Raw genomic sequence first — 13,417 nt, forward strand, 5'->3', positions numbered from 1 at the left:
CCCCCCCCCCAAAAAAAAAAAACAGGACTGCATTGAAAGGAAAGCAGTCAACAATTCAAATTTACGTCTTAAGTCAAACTTTTGGTAAAATCGGATTCTGATTAATGCTGTCAACATTTCTCACAATGTACTTTCCAAATAAGAGATGGGATATGTTGCCCCTGGACTCCACAAGTCAATCATTTCATCAGAAACTAGGTGAATACTAGAACCATACCAGATTGGTCTCCTTAGAGACTAAAGGAGATCTCACATACACTCACACAAAAACGGACCAGTCATGTTTTAATTTCAAACGTTAATATATTTTTTTCTAATTCATAGTGAACATTTGCATCCATCTTTACACCCTACAAGTCATCCTACTTTGCAGCAACAACAATAACAGGGTGATGTCCTTATGATGCTTCTCAAAATAAATATTTCATTATAAAATAATAAACCTTCAAATAAATATTCTTTACACTAAACAATGTTGACATTAGAAAATAAAGATTTTCTTATAGAGTCACTGTACAATTTACAAGTAGAGTTGAAGGGATAAGAATTTTGTAAATTTTGTCTCTTGTAAGGCAATTATATAAAATGATTGATATACATTCCAAATGAATGTACAACATTATACATGTATTATAATTCATATATATGGATTTATCAAGGTGCCTCTGGTTTGGCAAAATATTTTTTTCACAGTTGAAATATTATATATACAAAAATAAAATATCTCTGAGAAAGTCATTTGCTAATTTACATACTTTGCAATTACTATACACATACAGTTAGTCAGGAGTGTCTGTCCATAGCATATCAGTTGTATTAAATGTCAAAGGGGCTAACACTTGGGAGTTTGATTACAACAATACAAAATGAGGGCACTTGGGGAAACAGCATCCCTTGTAAGAACCATTCATGGAAATAAAGAACACTACACAAGGCACAGTAGACAGCCTTGCCAATTCCCCCATAAACGTCTGATTACAGAAGAAAGTTTCAGTCGACAGGAGCTGTCATCCTCATCCATGAACCCCAGACACCCCCCCACGCTTAACGCCAACAGTGAACTATATTAGTGTTCTTACACCGGCACCCCGGGCGCTTGACACGGTCGTAGCAGCTCTGGCACACAGCAAGACACCCTCTGCCCGGGAGGTAGCACAGCAGGCAGGGGAGGCACAGCGAGAGGCCTCCGATAGCCGACCAGCGAAGGCAGCAGTGGGACTGGCTGCAGGAGAAGGGCTTGTCGGCGCACGTGTCCTCGTCGTCGCTGGAGCAGTGGTAGAAGAGGCCCTTGATGCAGCACACGCAGCTGCCGTACTCCACCACGTTCTGGGCGGAGCACACGCAGCGCCGGTTGCACATCCAGAAGGAGGGGAGGGCACGGGGGCACGCGCACTCTTTGCACTTGCACCTGCCGCAGGTCTCACAGCGGTAGGCGTGCTTCCCCGGGGCGCCGTCGCCCGTTTTGTCTCCGCCAGGCACGGGCGTGGTCAGAGGCTTCAGCTCGTCCTCCTCCTGCTCCAGCCGCTTGGGCTGGGTGCGGATTATACGCTCACCACCCACCACAGGGCTGCCCAGAAGCCTCTGGCCGGAGGCTGTGATACTGGTCCTAATGCAGCTTCCGGAGTCCACTGAGTTAAGGGAACGCGAGAGTGTGTCTCTGGAAGTGATGGAGTGTGTGGTGTTGAGTTGGTTTGGGGAGAGTAAGTTCCTCTGGTTCAGCCCCTGATTCTCCGACTGTTCATTGTTCACCAGTCCTTGGGTCAACAGGTCGTTCTTCTGCTGGCTGGGCTGGGACACAGGAGGCCTGGGAGCCACAGTAGGTCCGTCCGTGTACTCATTGCTACACCTGGTTAGTCGGATCTGGTCCAGTGAAAGAACAAGGGCTTGTTGGCCGGGGCTTTCCCCAGGATCAGGAGGCCCATCCTGGGCATGAGAAGGCTGATGCAGCCTCCCAGTGTCATGCAGAGTGGGCAGCAAACTGGTCGACCCTCCACCACCGCCATCGCTGTTGTTGCCATTTTGTGATGTGGTCTCCATCTTGGCTCTGAAGAAGGACCCCTCCGGCTGGCATTGAACACATCTGAAGTCCTACAGGAGAGACAAGCCAATATCTATAAAACCCAGTTGAATTAAAATAAAAGCTTCTCTATGTAAATCATAACTGATAGTACAACGGCATGGCACACACATTGGGTAGGCCTATGCAAATGTCAACACACCACCCACTGATATTTGCATTCAGAGTTGGGTTGGGCCTATTCAACCACAGAACTGGAAAGTTGACCCACTAACTTATTTTGCCCAGGGTGACATTGATAGAAAGTTAAATGATACATTTCAATTAGAAAGCAATCCCTAGAACAATGCTCAAATGTATTAGCAGAGGGGTGGCACAGTTCAGTTTGAGTCATCCCTACTGTTAGTAACAACCAAAAGTGAAAATGTCAAACTTTCCCAACAAAGACATTAGCCATTTCCAAGGCCCCAGGCTACAAATCACATTGTACTGATAGACACACTGACTACAAGAAGTTGAAAACCCCCAAAAGGTGTGCATGAGCAAGTCGGTGTCCCTCACTCTTAACACAATGGTGGCATCATTTAACATGACAAATGGCTTTCAGCAGAGTTTTCCATTGGGAAGCCACAAGTACTTTCATGATGGGAGATGTGAAGGGAAAGAAGAGAACATGAAAGCAATGTGATGGTGAGTAGGGAGGTTTGGGAGCCATCCCGAGACAAAGCAGAGGCTGTCATTGTGGTGTTTATTAACAAATTACATTTGTCAGACGCCATGAGCTTTCATCAGTGCACAACCTTTAATGCCTTCACCGTTCTTTGCAAGTGTGTGTTACAGAAAACACGAGCAACAACAGTCATTGGGTGGGGCTTCTAATAGACAAATGGTGAGACAAGATGTAACAGTATTTCCCATATGTCAAACTCCATAATTGTTTATTACTTTTCTATAACACTTTAACAAGCCATGGGTATCGGAATACTTGTAAAATCCTTCCACATATAATAAAACCAACTATTGCTTGCAATGATTTCCTTAAATCATCATTCACTTTCATGGCACAATTCTGTCACTTTTACTTTACATATCACCTTGTTCAGCTTGTCAACTTCTTAGAACTTTAGGATGTTTTTGAGTTAAGATACTTTCTGTGGCGTTTACAAACTTAAGAAGTTGTTGACGAAGCCCAGGTGTGGAAAAGTAAACAACGGGTTGTCCTTTCAAAGATGACACATTACTTTATCTGCCATGTGGTCGTCACCAAGTGGCGAATGTGAATGGACTGGCATCGAGACCAACTGACAGGGTAACATGGCCCAATGCCCACAGCGGTATAGCCTAAAGATGGTTTGTTTTTGTAGGCTAAAACCTCAAACTCAATACTCAACCGTCAGTTCAGTCACAGTATAAATCTAAAAGCTATCTGTTGCGCGTCATTTTAACGCTGCAAACCTATAACATTCTAAAGGACTTGGGGACTACAGACTACCCAAATGTGACACTTTTCATAAATGCAACTTTAACCTCAAGAGGAAAATCGCGCTGATAAGAAAATAATTGAATTGCGCGGGTAGCATGACATCCTAGAGAGGATGAGGAGGATAACTTTGGGGGCATTAGTCGGGTCTGGTCGGGAGCAGGCGGGCTGATTCGAGACAGATTACTAACTCGGTCTCATGTGCAAAGTTAAGTAATCTTCAAACTTTGAATCGTACCTAAAAAAACAACGTCAACGTTATGCTAAGCACAACTCACCGTCTTCTCAACAATTCAACCTCCTTTTGCGTAAAAGAATCCAAATTCTGAATGTTTATTCCTACATAAAATAATTTAAAAATTCCATCTGTTAAATCCAAAGCTGCGATCATGTAGTTTACAGTAGGCCTAATAGTCCTGAGTCAAGATCATTTCAAGAGAGGGAAAGAGTAAATCCCACCGCGAGAACACGAGGCGAAAGACGGCCAAAAACTTATCAATCACCGTTTCTTGCAGGCGCTCCACTTTTTTGAGAAATAGAAAACAAGAGAACACGAGTGAGTTGCTTTCAAAGTTTTCAAAAACGCACCCCAAAGCTGTTAGAATAGTTCTCAGAATTCGTCGCTATACTTGATGAATATATGGTTGCATTGAGCAGTGAGCTGCTTTCAAGTTTTTCTCGTCTTGTTTTTTCCTCTTTCCGGAGAAGAGGTCGGGTTTATGCTGTAAATGGCGTCATGTGGAAGTGAGGGGGAACAGGGCAGTTGTTGTTTCAGAGGATATCTCGTATCCGGTCCTACCTCATTGGCTGTGCAGGACTCGCATTCACACCCTGCGCTATCAACTGTTCCCAACTGCAGGGGGACAGGAGACATTCCTAATGACAAAACACCCAATAAGCACAATGTGCTCAACGGCTATAACACTCTCCCCCACTTTCTACACTATGTAAAGAAACAGTTAAGTCAACCAGAACTACCATTTAGTGTTTGTCTTACAGCATCATAGGCCTTCTTCCCTTAGGACCACTGTTTACAATTTGTTTAAAAATCAGATATCTTGCAAGTGACAAAGCAACACCTTTAATGGACACACATGGTCATTTATGGACAAAGGTCACATAGCTTGAGGCAGCCAGCACATTACACAATGCATAAAACCACATTATTGCACACTTCCATAATTTGTAATATAGTGCTGTCAAAAATACAAAAAATTAACAAGAGGTGGCCAAATTACATTGTTTTGATCTATGGTTGGTATTTGGTTTGACTGCAAGTCGCTCTATTCACATGCTTACTGCAAGCACTTTGCAAAAGAACCCATAGATATTAATGTGTTAAAATCAATGCAAAGATAGAGAAAAGGGACTAATGAATTCACTAACATCTGCATTACAATACAACTCTGTGGGGATATTTGGAAAGCAGTGCCCTCTTATGGCCTACAGACACCTAGCACAGTACAATCTAGAAGACTGACATGTTCCAAACACCGATGGTAAGGAATAAATGTAGTTGTCTGTGATTGGTTATTGGTGTGTATTGTGTGGTAAGTGCCTTAGGGCCATTTATTGTAGCCATATTGTAGGTGATATAGATATCTGCTGTTGACTCATTTGTGTTCACGTTCATCAAAGCAAATGCCAGTCCCCCCTCTCACTAACATAATCACCTTAAACACATGGACCTGGTTCTCTCCATGTAGAAAATGACACAAAACAACTTGACTCATGACTGCTTATGAAGTTGACAAAAAAAGAGGTCTGCATTTAAGGATATAAAGCCAAATTCCAGCTTTAAATTCATAGAGACTGAGCATGAGAGAGAGAGAGAGAGAGAGAGAGAGAGAGAGAGAGAGAGAGAGAGAGATGCACGTTGCATTTAGGCTGGTGAAATAGAAAGTGGTCAAGGTATGATTGCTATAGTGATGAATGGCTCACTGTGCTGGGAGCGTTCCCAACTAGCTTGAGACACTGTGACCTCCAGCTGAGGGGGAGCATTGTTAGGGCCTCCCATTCAGGGAAAAGGTAAGTGACAGGCCTATTGTCTGGCTGGGACTCCCACTGCTCTATGGGCCCAGATTCCCTGCTCCAAATGTTGTCAGCCTTGGGAGAGAGAGAGGAAGGAAGGGGAGAGGGGTAAGAAGGAGAGGAGAGGACACTTAGGATGCTCTGTTTCAAATGCGGTCAATAACAATATCCCACCCCTCTACTCCCCACCCCCTCACATACATCCTAACACACACACACACACACACACACACACACACACACACACACACACACACACACACACACACACACACACACACACACACACACACACACACACACACACACACACACACACACACACACAAATGATCCTTAAAAAAAATTAAGGAACAGGACTGCCCCCTCTCCAATCCCCCCTGACTTCAGCTGTGTTTCCTGTCTTCACTGCTGGGCCCCTGCCATCCCAAAATAACCCTGAAGCCATACTTCAAACCCTGCTTCCTGAACCATACAAGGAACAGCTGTCCCACTCTTTTTCTCTCCCCCCCTCTCGCGTTTTTCCATCTTTCCACTCACAAGATAAAAAGAGATTGCCGAGGAAGCAACCCATGCAGAGTCTTTGGGTTTCAGGCAAAAAGAGGTACCTGACAAGACTCCATTCTGACTGTTCAAAGCCCACCGCCGCGCCGACATCTCCAAAATGAGCACCTCCATGCTGAAGCCACTGATGAAACATAGATGGAGGAGAGATGAGAGCTTACTGATGCTTACTGAGGATTAAAGTGAGGGCTCAGTTCCTCTATCTGGAGTCCCCCAGTTTACAGTGTTTAGCATCAAACTAAACAGGTGTGTGTGTGTGTGTGTGTGTCTGTGTTTATGAGTGCGTGAGATCAATATAAAACACGGCCTCGTGCAATTGTTTAGCAGGAAAGCCGACAACACAGTGAGGGGAGGGTTAAATTAACGAAACGGAAGAAAAAGAAAGTTGATAGGGAAAGAGAGCGATAGTGAGACACAAACAAAATAGTGTCTGTCTCAAGTTACAGTAACCTAAAGTGACTGCCCCAGCCAGCCCTGAGCTGAGGAAGGAAGCGGAGTATGGCATGCCCTGTAATAAAAGCTGCATACATCTGCAACACACACTTTGATACTCCAACCAGAGAGCCTCTCTAAACTATAATGGAGGACTCAGAAGCCAGTTAGTCCAATTATGAGCCGGGTATGTACGGTCATTACTGCAGGTCAGATGGAGCATGCAGGAAGTTTAACCTATTATTTAAATGCCTGTCTTCTACCTCTCTCTCCACTGACGTCCCCCATAATAATATAGACCTAGCTCCTGATCATTGCCAGGTTGAGACTAATGAGAACATCCTGGCCTCTGATTGGGCTCTAGGTACAATTACCCTGCCGAGAGTTCAGTTACATCAGGTCAGGATACACAGCAATCACAATCCGTTCAGGTCACAAGGCAGGGGTAAGACGTTGTGACAACTCTGCTTTTGATGCAGTCATCTTATGATTAATGGTGTGTGTATTACTAACACAGCATGAGGCCTCTGTATTGCACAGATACAATATTTTCTTTTTTATGGTGGACAATTTTTATAGTAGTTGTATTCTTTATTATTTTATTATGTATCTTGAACTTGATTCACTTCAGAAGCTGAATAAATGTTCTAATCGTCCTTATCCTTTTTGCTTAATGGCATGACAACAACAGCCATTTGGCTGGGAAGCAATTCGTTTTCATTGCTTCCCTATCTGTAATTCAAGCTGAGGCACCTTTCCATTTTTATCTGCTGAATACCTCGTTTCCAAGTATAGCCTGCAAACTGGTAATCCACATCCTAAGACACACACCTAGATTTGTAAGCACAAAGTTGCTGTTATTCAGTTAAACTTCCTCACAAATCGACAGAAATTACCCATTTCCCTTTGCACACCGGTCTTGCCATACAAACTTAATGGTATCCATCATGTTAACAGATTAGAGTGAAAATATCCACGGATCCTAACAGCAAGAGGATCCAGGGTGTAGTCATATCCCCTCTTAAATTAAAGAATAAATCAAGTGTGTTTATTCATTAAGTAAACATGCCTAATCTCACTTTAAGTGCTTCATTTAACGGTGTAAACATGACTTTAGAGAAGAACTGCGACCCAGTCTTCCCAAGACAGAGTTTGGACTGTTTGCGTCTGTGGAATGCCAAAGTCTCTCGTTAAAATGTATTAAAGGAAAGAGCTTGGTCTGCAGGCTTCCTCTATTACTGGCTCGTGGGCACATACTCTCTCTGCTGGATACAGGTAGCAAGTCTACATTGCTGGTGTTTTATGAACACCTAAAGACACAGCCAAGCTTTGTTCCCCAGGCACCCCACGTTGAACCACTCTCTATCTGCACGGAGGGCGCACTGCTACTGACTCACCAATATAAACGGGACACAAATAGCCAATAGAATAGATAGAAAAGAAGCCACAATGATTGGTGTGATGGTCATGATGACGTGCATGTGCTGTGGTCTATTATCTGCTGTACTGATTGTGTCAGATATGCATGTTGGAGGCTGCAGTGTTACAGATGTCCCTTGATCTTTTTCTGACGTGTCATGGGGTTGGGATGTTGCTGGATGTTGCTGAGAGGATGCCTGGCTGGTGACATCCCGTACGTGTCAACAAGTAACACATTCTCTCAGTGTCGAAGGCCACGCAGTATAATTAGACTGTTGCCTTTCTTCCTGTTCCACAGGAAATGAGATGTCATCGTTTGTCGACCCAGCATTTGTTACCTCTTGTAGCTGTTCTGATGTGTTTCACAACATCTCGCTTACTCTAAGAGCAATCAGGCATGATTCAGATTTTCAGCTCATAGATTTTTGGGAGACAAGCCTTTGAATGAACAACAGTGAGACAAGCATTTGAATGAACAATTTCAGTGTAGTACTGTTGAGACTCAGTATTGATTTATCTTAACCTTGTTAATGCTCATTATACTAAGGGCAGTGTACTCTACCTTGCAGCAGACGTGTTCTCTCCAACAAAAGTCAAATGGGTCTGTTCATCAAAGTCACAAATATTGCATTTAAATGTGCAGTGCACATTCACTTATTCATCAGTAGGAGGTTCAAGGGCTGTCGTAGAATCATCCCCCTAATTTACTCTCTATCAGGTTAATAGCATCAATATTTCCAATTAGCTATCTTAGACTGGAGCTAGACACAAATAGACATGGCGCCTGTCAACATAGGAAATAAGTGTTGTGATTCATCGCTGCCCCTGGTGGTGCTCTTTACTATGAAATGTCACTACATATTTGATTTGTCTTTATATGGATACAGCTATATTGGTAAAATAACAAGGTTCAAGAAAGAGCTCCACAGTATTAATGACCATTCATATCACTTACATTTCCAAGACTAACTGGTACTACATCAGAGGCTTTGCTCGAGCACCAACGGTAACTGCATTCCCGCCATCAACCTTTGCAGCAGTATGGCAAGAAGATGTACACTTATTGTGTGAACCACACAATTGGAACGGTTCTAATCGCCGGTCTAAGAGCAAGTATGCATATGAAGCAAGGAACTCCCTTCACCGACAGCAACAACTGCAAAAATAATCTAGTTGCCATGACAACCTCTCACACTGAATGCGCACCAACATATTGCTGCTCCCAATGAGAGGTGATAAGAAAACTGTGAACATAACGATGTGCAAAATATGACAAAAGCGTGAAGGTGTGACTATAAATGTCCATTCTGTTAGGAAGAGAAGATCACCCTGTCATAAGAGCCAACAGGAGAACACTGTAGTTGCAGGCACTTGGGTGGTACAAATCAAGTTTTATTTTGGATAGGACACACACCACAGTGAGGTGTGTGTTTGCCAACCCCCCCCCCCAACAAGTCACATCATATAATCACAGGGCAGTCACACCCCCACCTCTCTCTGCTGTTACCAGGAGGAACATTTGATTTCTCCCTCTTAAGTCTTCCATAATGTAATATTGCCAGAACCAAATTGCTCTGATAACCTTTATCAGCACAGAGGTGAAATACCTGAATCGTGGAGCAGTTAGTCCTCTCTGTTGGAGAGGAAACCCAACTCAGGGGATGCTAGATATTTTCCCTCCGGCATGGCCACAGACACCTCCATGGTTTCCTGAGCCATTTGGAACCATGCCAGGCAACAAGGGAATGTTTAGGAAGACGGAGGGTGAATCGGAATGATCCTCTAGCCGGATGCCTGTCACGGACTTGGAGTTTTTCACAATCGAGCCCCTTTGCTTTCAATAGATCTTTGTTAAGTCACCCAAGAAGGACGTATCAAATACGCAGGCCTCTTGGCAGTGGCTGTGCTAGTCTGGATGCCTGGGCTTTGAACAGTATTTCAAATCCTAAAGACTTGCTCTCTCTTAGCCTTGTTTTTCTTCCTGTGGGAGAATGAGAAAGGATTTGATGTCTGATATATGTGCTTTAAACTCCCACTTTTTCTCAGTCCAAGAACGGAATCTTATCAAGCCATTATTTCTCTAGAACTGAGAAAAGAGATAGAAGGTTTTTGGCAAATAAAGAGCATTTCCTTTCAGATAGTGATCTGTCTTTCTGCCTGACCTTTCCATCCAGGCAGCCAATACAATAATGCATGCGTGGCATATTGACCCGTGAGTGTGAAAGACTGCTGTAAAATCCTCACTACAGCAGAGATGCAAATGATTGAATACAAAGTAACATAATGACATAAGCACAACGTTTGTCTCAAATGACAGCTTCCGAGGCAAATACTTTCTGTATTTGAGGCTGCGGTTGCAAAGTAATGGAATGTCTTATCTAGCTTTACCTTATGGATTTGATTAATACAATTTACAGATCCTTGCATGTTCCTGACCATGTCACGGTGGTGCTAGCCCCATTTGCCAGCCACCCATAGTGAGAGCAGATGCATATTAAGGACAAAATCCATCTAAGAGCCTTTTATTGGTGAGGGGCTCACAATACTTAGCATTCCTTCCTCATTAGAAGCTTCACATTAAGTGGCCTTCTTCCATCTCCTAATCCGACATTGCAAATGACCAATATTTTCTCTTTACTAGTCATGTTTTAATACTAGATTTTAATTATTAGATGGGAGTTGCTTCTGGCCACAAGCAAGTCATTACTTTCCACAGGATATCATGAGAAAGAAGAAGAAAAAAAACAAAACAACTTACAGGATGCCAGGGAAACAAGAAAAGTAGAATTGATATAGGAATGAAAATGTATCTGAAATTGTTGTAGATAGCTCAGAATGGGGTCCTTGGAGTGAGAAGATCATGATTGATATAGGGGCTGCTCATGATATGATATGACACTGAGGACTGTCTACCCTGATTGTGATCGAGTAATAGGGAACAGATTGGTTCAACACACTCGCACCAACACACACCAACACACACCAACTCTCTGTCGAGCAGGCCTATCCACATCTCGAAGGCCTCCTTGGTCTCTGTGGGGAATTCCTACTGTTCCTGACCATTAACCAGCAACCCTGATCTGCCACTCCCACAACTAGCTAGCAAGACCTGCTTTCTATCTGCAGCCCATGGCCTTCAGCCAAAATGGCTGCCCTCTCTATGCCACATGGGACCCAGGGTTCATTTAGCATGGCCCCAGAGCCCTCAGGAAACGACCCAGTGCTCGGGCGGTAGTGCTGAGGTCCCATGAGGCAATATGGGCCTCATATAGAGGAAGCTAGGCAATCTTCTGCAGGCGGGGCCATGTCAAGCACAACGTGACAGGAATGTGGAGCAGCCACGCAGTAGCCTTGAATGGCCCAGTGCATCTCAACTTCTCCTGGGAACCATTGGAGGATGGTGGTTGTTCCCTCAGTTCATTTGAATCGACTCAAGTATAAATGACTGCGTTTGTTACATAGTGTGCACCTTATGATTGTTGCTTTGAAATTGGAAAACATTGCAATGCTACAGTAGTTGAGGCTATAAAGTTGTGGATTACTTCATAGAAGGAACATCATCTATGCCCAAATCAATGGGCTGAGAAAAATATCCCTTTATTGAAGAGATAAGTGTTTGGCAAAACCTCCCAGACCATGAAATGTGCTTGGCAACTCTTGTTTGTTTGGTCTCTAGATAAGCCCATTGTCAGGATGTCCTTGGGAAGGAGTTGGATAAAATGTCTGTGAAGAGACAGGAGCACGGATCCACACAGCTGAGCAGGGTGAAGTGGAACCTGATCTCAAACTCTAGTACTGTGACATTTAAAGTTGGCCACAACGTCCCCAGCCCAAGAGTCACAGATGCAAATGCAGAATACAAAACTCAGAAGGGAAAATCAGGGCAATTTTGCACTTAATGTCTTGAATAGAGGTTAAGCTACAGGTGACATAAATGATACGTATGTGATACTTTGTCTTGCATTTCATTCATTTTGCTTAGCTATATAGATGATTTCAGATTTTTTTAAAGAAGTTTCACAGTACTGGTTTATTTTATCTGAGTGTAACTGAATATTTTACTCTATTGTCGCTTATGTTGGACAAACATAACAGCCTGCCAAATGTTCTGACACAGCTGAGATCTATAATTTATTTGTTTTTCATATTTCATAGACATAGTCACATTAATTTTAATTTACCATATAATCAGAGCATTATTATTATATCGCTAACTTTCAGCCAGCCTCATTAGCTCCACACTGGGAACAAGATTGAACAGTTGCATAACAAGGTTGATAAATATAATTTCGTACTCTGTGTCAATGACAATTACCATAACCAACTATGCAAGCTTTAGCCTTTGGAACCATTCTGGAAATTCTTTCAGCATTCCCCTCTCCCACCGAGCAGAAGGATACCCAGTGTCGAGATTCCATAGGTCGTCAGCTGAGCGCTGGTCCCATGATGTCACAATGCCCCGTGTCAAACGGGGTAGCCTCTCCATCTGCCTCACAGGTGCAGCGGGCCGAGGGGGTCAGGGGTCATGGGAGTGTGGCCTTGCAAAGCCCAGGATGAGGTGAGAGCCATTGTCCTGTTGTGACCCTATGGAGTGGTCTTTAATGGTCTTCTGTTGAAAGGGAAGCCATGCTAACTTCACTTCCTGCCCTAATCCACCCGGTACTCTTTTGTGTGACAAGAGGGGAAGGTGGCTAACTATCTCTCATTGCACTTCAGCCTGGGCCAGTAGGCCACCAGGAGGCTGAGAAGAAGCCCCCCTCTGCCCTTGCTCAGGAACACTAGCTTTTCACACAGTCTCTCACTTTGGTCTCCTGCTTTGTCCTCCCATTTTAAGAGGGAGTGTCAAAGGTAGGACTTAGGGCTCAGAAACGGATTAGCCAGTCAAGCCGTACATGTTTTTCATTTTAATGAGAGTTGAAGGGTGGACATCTTTCCTCTTTGCTCTCTCTCCTCGCATTCCAATAAAGTAAGACGTGTCAGTGGTTTTCACAGTTTCAAGTTGAATTCAAATCGACCTGTTAGGCTCTGAAAGGAAAGATTTAAAGTTAGCTGTGGTGAAGAAAAAAAAAGAAGATAATCCACTATTTGGATCAAAGTAAAAGCCTATTTTAGTACTATTTGAGGCAGTGAGAAAAAAAGAGGGAGGAAGCTTGTGCAGGAGAGGGGATATTTCATTTCTCATTCATTTCTACTGACCCCCATATACCCCCTTCACCTTTGGTCCTGCTAATGAAAGCTGAGCATTGTGTGAGGTTACTCCAGGGTGAAGGTAAAGTTCAGACCATTTGGCCCTGATGTGACCCCTCCTCCTTGTGCAAGCAAATTGTTAAATAACCCCAATATGTAGAGGACAATGGGGGTGGGTCAGTCAATGGCCTGCTTCAGCCGCGAGAGGGAGAGAGACAGGTAGATAGAGGGAGAGAGAGAGACACAGAAATAATGGAGTGTCAGATTGTGGTCTCCTTTTACATTCA

At 43.6% G+C, this 13,417-nt stretch overlaps 1 protein-coding gene across 3 annotated transcripts; it reads right to left on the minus strand.

The window, feature by feature from the left end:
* Window positions 1–283: 283 nt before the first annotated feature.
* spry2 (sprouty RTK signaling antagonist 2) lies at window positions 284–4,225 on the minus strand. 3 transcript variants are annotated; one of them, XM_084668673.1, is made up of 2 exons: window positions 4,086–4,225; window positions 284–2,088 (listed from the first exon to the last, which is right to left on the minus strand). In XM_084668673.1, the coding sequence occupies exon 2, from the start codon at window positions 2,035–2,037 to the stop codon at window positions 1,045–1,047; it is 993 nt and encodes a 330-aa protein (XP_084524799.1). In that variant the 5' UTR covers window positions 2,038–2,088; window positions 4,086–4,225; the 3' UTR covers window positions 284–1,044. The 3 variants fall into 3 exon arrangements, with proteins under 3 accessions (XP_084524799.1, XP_084524798.1, XP_084524797.1); XM_084668672.1 differs by having other exon boundaries at window positions 4,001–4,225; XM_084668671.1 differs by having other exon boundaries at window positions 3,776–4,225.
* Window positions 4,226–13,417: the final 9,192 nt, after the last annotated feature.

This window comes from Hypomesus nipponensis, chromosome 12 (assembly GCF_054491055.1).
Source record: "Hypomesus nipponensis isolate SF chromosome 12, ASM5449105v1, whole genome shotgun sequence".
NCBI lineage: Eukaryota > Metazoa > Chordata > Actinopteri > Osmeriformes > Osmeridae > Hypomesus > Hypomesus nipponensis.

Excerpts from the sequence above, each read along its gene's own strand:
- spry2 (XM_084668673.1), bottom strand. The coding sequence starts at position 2,037 with ATGGAGACCACATCACAAAATGGCAACAACAGCGATGGCGGTGGTGGA.